General features: G+C 33.0%; 1 protein-coding gene across 3 annotated transcripts in view; it reads right to left on the bottom strand.

Annotated features, from left to right (window-relative positions):
• LOC108750065 overlaps positions 1-4,545 on the bottom strand; it is a 19,700-nt gene that overhangs the window by 541 nt on the left and 14,614 nt on the right. For all 3 annotated transcript variants that reach the window (XM_018489281.1, XM_018489278.1, XM_018489280.1), the window contains exons 3-8: positions 4,048-4,205; positions 3,377-3,608; positions 2,579-2,777; positions 1,574-1,806; positions 858-954; positions 520-753 (exon numbers count right to left, since the gene is read on the bottom strand). In XM_018489281.1, coding sequence (XP_018344783.1) covers positions 520-753; positions 858-954; positions 1,574-1,806; positions 2,579-2,777; positions 3,377-3,608; positions 4,048-4,205 — 1,153 coding nt within the window. The remainder of the gene's footprint in view (positions 1-519; positions 754-857; positions 955-1,573; positions 1,807-2,578; positions 2,778-3,376; positions 3,609-4,047; positions 4,206-4,545) is intronic.

Raw genomic sequence — 4,545 nt, 5'->3', positions numbered from 1 at the left:
CATAATTATGTGTGAGCAATTTTTTTTACATTTTTCCAAATTTATTTTTTTCTAAAACAAACAATACGAAAATTAATCCCTTTAATTATTTTTTATATTTTTACATTATTATTAATAATTAATTTCTATTACATTAAAAAGTAATTTTACAAAAGAAAGAAGAATGTATGAACATGTATAGACATATTCATATGCAATTATACATGTTTATAAATATTTATGCTTATGTATGTTTATACATATTTATACATATTCATGCATGAAAAACTTTTTATCGAGATTATTTAGAAATAGACCATAAAAGAATAGATAAAAAAATTAATCTGGAGTAATAAAAGATAATAATAAATAATAAAAAGCAAATAAAGAAATCTATATATTAAAATCTAAAATAACAAATTAATCAGATGAGAGTCTATTACGTGGTGATGTTATTTATGACGAACTAATTTACATGCCTAATATAACGCAATTATTTTTAGATAAATGAAAAATGATAATCACTTAATTATTTCTTACCAAGCCCGCTTTCGAAGCTTCTGGCATGATACATAATGGGCGGTCGATGGGCCGGTAGGTGCCCGTATATCTGGGAAGATTGACTACTAGCGTAAGCGGCGCCTACATAAGATGGCGCCGGCTGTGTTCTGGGATGTCCACGAAGTGGAGGAGGACCCACCTTGCTGTGACCATTTCTCGCCATTTTGACGAAATTGGGCACGCGTGCTCGTAAACCGCAATAATATGGATCGTCTAAAACACATAAACAAATAGTCACAATTTATGCGATATATTTAAAAAACGAAATGCACATTAAATAAAATACAATTAATTTTTTAAAGTATAACATTCCTCACCATATTTTTTCCTATCATCGTGTTTACTTCGCTTCTCCTCCATCATGTGGTGCTTCATCGTTCTGCCATAGTCATCCTCTATATCGTCGTAATCAGGCTGAAACAATAGTCAAAGTAGAAGGTTTTCTTCAATTAAATAGCGTAAAGCCTATTCTACAATGTGTTCTTTATTTTCTGTTTCTTGTTTTTTACCTTTTGCTTTTTTCTCCTTTATAACTATTTTATCAACAATTGTATTTTTTTGCTACGTATTTCTTGTTTCTTTCAAAGTTCGTTAACTTTTATCTCGGGCGATATAAAACAAAAAAACCGGATAAGAAGCAAAAAGACAAGATGTAAAAAATAACAAAAGGCAAGAAACAAGAAACAAAAAGCACAGTTGTAGAACAGGCTTAAGGGCTGTGGAAAACAAAAAACTTAAACAAAATTTTAAGAAAATTGTCAATCATAGTAAAGACCATAATGTAAGCGGCGGTAAATCCAACATATTGATTTCCTTATCACTTACATCAGTGCTGGAATTTATTTGCAATTTTTATCTAATTTTCAGCTTGGTTCCCGTCCCTTATCTCATCAACCTGCATCTAAATACTGATTGGTATTGCAAATAAATTACGTTGCAAGTAAATTTCAGCATTGGCTTACATCTTACTTAGTTTTTCTTAAATTGTTTTGTGCGCCATAGTTCTAACAAACTAATCGTTTTTAACATTTACCTTGGGAATGCCATGGCCATAGAGATTTTCTCGAGGCGGCAATTTCGGCGGTCTCTCTGCACGCCGATGCTGGTAACTCGTCGACTGCATGTAGATTTGCTCCCGCGAGTCCCTCGGCATTATTTCGCTAGGACCTACGGATGATGACACACCGGCCACGCTGTAGGGATCCTCATCAGGAATTGGTATTCTAGGTCTATTTTTTATATCCACCGGCCTCTGTAATGCTAAAACTAAAAAAAGATACAACGGAGATAGTAAAAATTTAAAAGGGATAATACAAGTATTTGCATTGTTCTAATTCCTTTTGGCAAAGAAACGTTATATAATATTCAGAAAAGAAGATAATTAAGTCATACTGATATAGGACATCATCATGATGTCATTTAGTATTTAAAAATAAATTTATAATCGAAGTAACATTATTTATCATCAAAATGATGACAGATAACAGCAGTTTTTTACTTAAATAAGTAACAAATAAGATCATAAAGATTATTATGATATATTATGACTTCTATGTTTTACTTGAGAGTCTATAATGCAGAAAAAAATAAATTTAAATATTATATAGAAACGGGTTAATCTGCGAAATCAGTATACTTTTATTGTGCCGTTAAATAAAATATGTGTTTTATAATTAGAGATATTTGCATTTTACTTTTACATTCAGAACCAGAGTGCACAGCCCAAGTAGAACACAGAAGTCGATCATAGTAATATCACATGAAGACAACATCATGATCTTATTTGTCACTTATAAGTTCATTTTTAAGTATTAAATGATGTTACGATGACGTCCTATGATATCATTATGATTTTATTACAACTGTGTTCTACTTGGAAACGGCTTTAATATGTATGACTGCGTATATACATATACTAGCTAGTGCGTTTAACCCGCAAATTCGCTATAATTAGATAAACCACAAATATTGTTCGCAAACCGTATATAGAAATTCTATATAACGTTTAATGTATGTCACACGCTTTCCAGAAGCATACCTGGTGGGAGCTTCGACTTGAGCATATCCAATCCTACCACGTTGACGATGAGCACCCATACGGGGCACTGAAGCAAGTCGGCTTCCGTTCTCACGAATATGATAGCGCTCAGGCATTGCATCTCCAATCGTCGTCTATCCGGATAAGCCCTTAACGTCTCTCGCGATAGATTCGTTTGGAATTTATTCATGTCGAACAGCTGAAACATGAAGTCGGTAACGTTCAACGTTCGGTGTTTCACGATATTAAGGAGAAAGCTAACGGTTGCGTCACCAAGCTATGGCATCAATCGGTTTCCCGACAGCGAGGGATACGCGTAATAAAAACGTATTATCGACGAAGAAGTAAACTAATATACGGACATGAACAGGAATTCTTTAGTCAGGAAGAACAACCGCGGATCATGTTAAGCGGCGGAACATTTCGCTCTCCTTTCATACCGGGTGCGTGGCATATGATTTCCTGACGATAAAGAGATTTAAACGCCTCTTATTATACGGTTCGGTTGCTTGTAGTTTTAATTAGAAAGGCGATGCGGTTTCTCTATCGACATGCATTCATACAATCGTGATAAAGCCAATACATGCCGATCTCCTCACGTGCAATGTACATACAAATACGCAGTGGCGAGGGAAAACTTTTTATTGTTATTTTTTTTAATTGCAAGAAGTAGGCAAGAGTAACTGAGATCCCCTCTCCTTCATCACGCAATTGACCCATTTTGATGCTTTCGCCGATAAATATTATATTTCCAACGCGGACGATTATTAAGAAACCGCGAAACATTAACGGACCCACCTTTCCGGGTTTCTCGTGCTCGAGCGCACCCTGCGAATTACGTATGATCTCTGGACCGATCGCATTGTCCTCCTGATTCGTTGATTTCACATACACGTTATTTTTACATAATCTCTTGATGAGAATATTGCCCTGTTCATCCATCTTTATTTTAACTCCTTGGTTTATGTGACGTTTGGCCTCCTCCGTTTTCGAATCTCTCATAGGATTATCAAATCCGCAAAGCCCTATCCTGTAAATCAATTTTTCCGAGATATATAATAACGCTAAATGTTATATAACTTACGTTATATAAGTATATTTATATAAATTATAATACGTCGTTTCTCAAAAAAGCTTTTTAAAAAATATCTACATTTGTGTAACTTTATATCCCTCAGTACAGATTAATTAAACAAGAGATTAAGTAAAAATTGAATTATATACATCTCTCAATGTGAAACATCGTAGACACTTTTATTAGAATAATTATATTTCAACAAGAAGATTGAAATAAGTCAGTAAAACTTAAACAGCCTATAAATTTATATGGGATTTCTTCATCTTGCAATTAGTATCTAGTCGTCAGGTATTGATATACGATTAAAAAATACTCGATCTATTTTACAAAATTAAAATTCTTAGTGAGACGCTAGATAAATAATTGTGTCTCAAATCCGAATTGTATATACCTGAATCCGTCGAATCCGTCATTCGAGCCGTTTATCGTGAGGACAGGTGCTCTGGCATACGCTTTCGCAACCCGTCTGTTTCTCTCGAAAACGATAACTTTCGCCCAAATTTCGTCATCTATCTGATTCCATTTATCTAAGACCTCTTGTATATGATCCTACAAGTGCAAGAAAGATGAGCTAATATAGTTTCGATGAATCATTATTTTGCACATCAATGTTAATATTAACAACTTCCGTTTACAATCAATTACGTTGTTTAAACAAGAAATTGTACTGTGAAAAAAATTACTAAATCTTAATATATACTTCTTTGAATAGCAATAAGTAAACATTTACTTACTGTAAATAAATATTTATTCAATAAAAAAATGATAATTAAATCAAATTAATAGTTTTTATCAAATAAATAAATATATATAATATTTACATTTAGTAAGTATGTACTTAGAATTAGTCAAACAAATATTTATTAAAATTTTTGCAGTATAATCGTAT

Source organism: Trachymyrmex septentrionalis, unplaced genomic scaffold (assembly GCF_001594115.1).
Source record: "Trachymyrmex septentrionalis isolate Tsep2-gDNA-1 unplaced genomic scaffold, Tsep1.0 scaffold32, whole genome shotgun sequence".
NCBI classification, from domain to species: domain Eukaryota; kingdom Metazoa; phylum Arthropoda; class Insecta; order Hymenoptera; family Formicidae; genus Trachymyrmex; species Trachymyrmex septentrionalis.
This window is presented reverse-complemented; position numbering and strand designations above follow the sequence as displayed.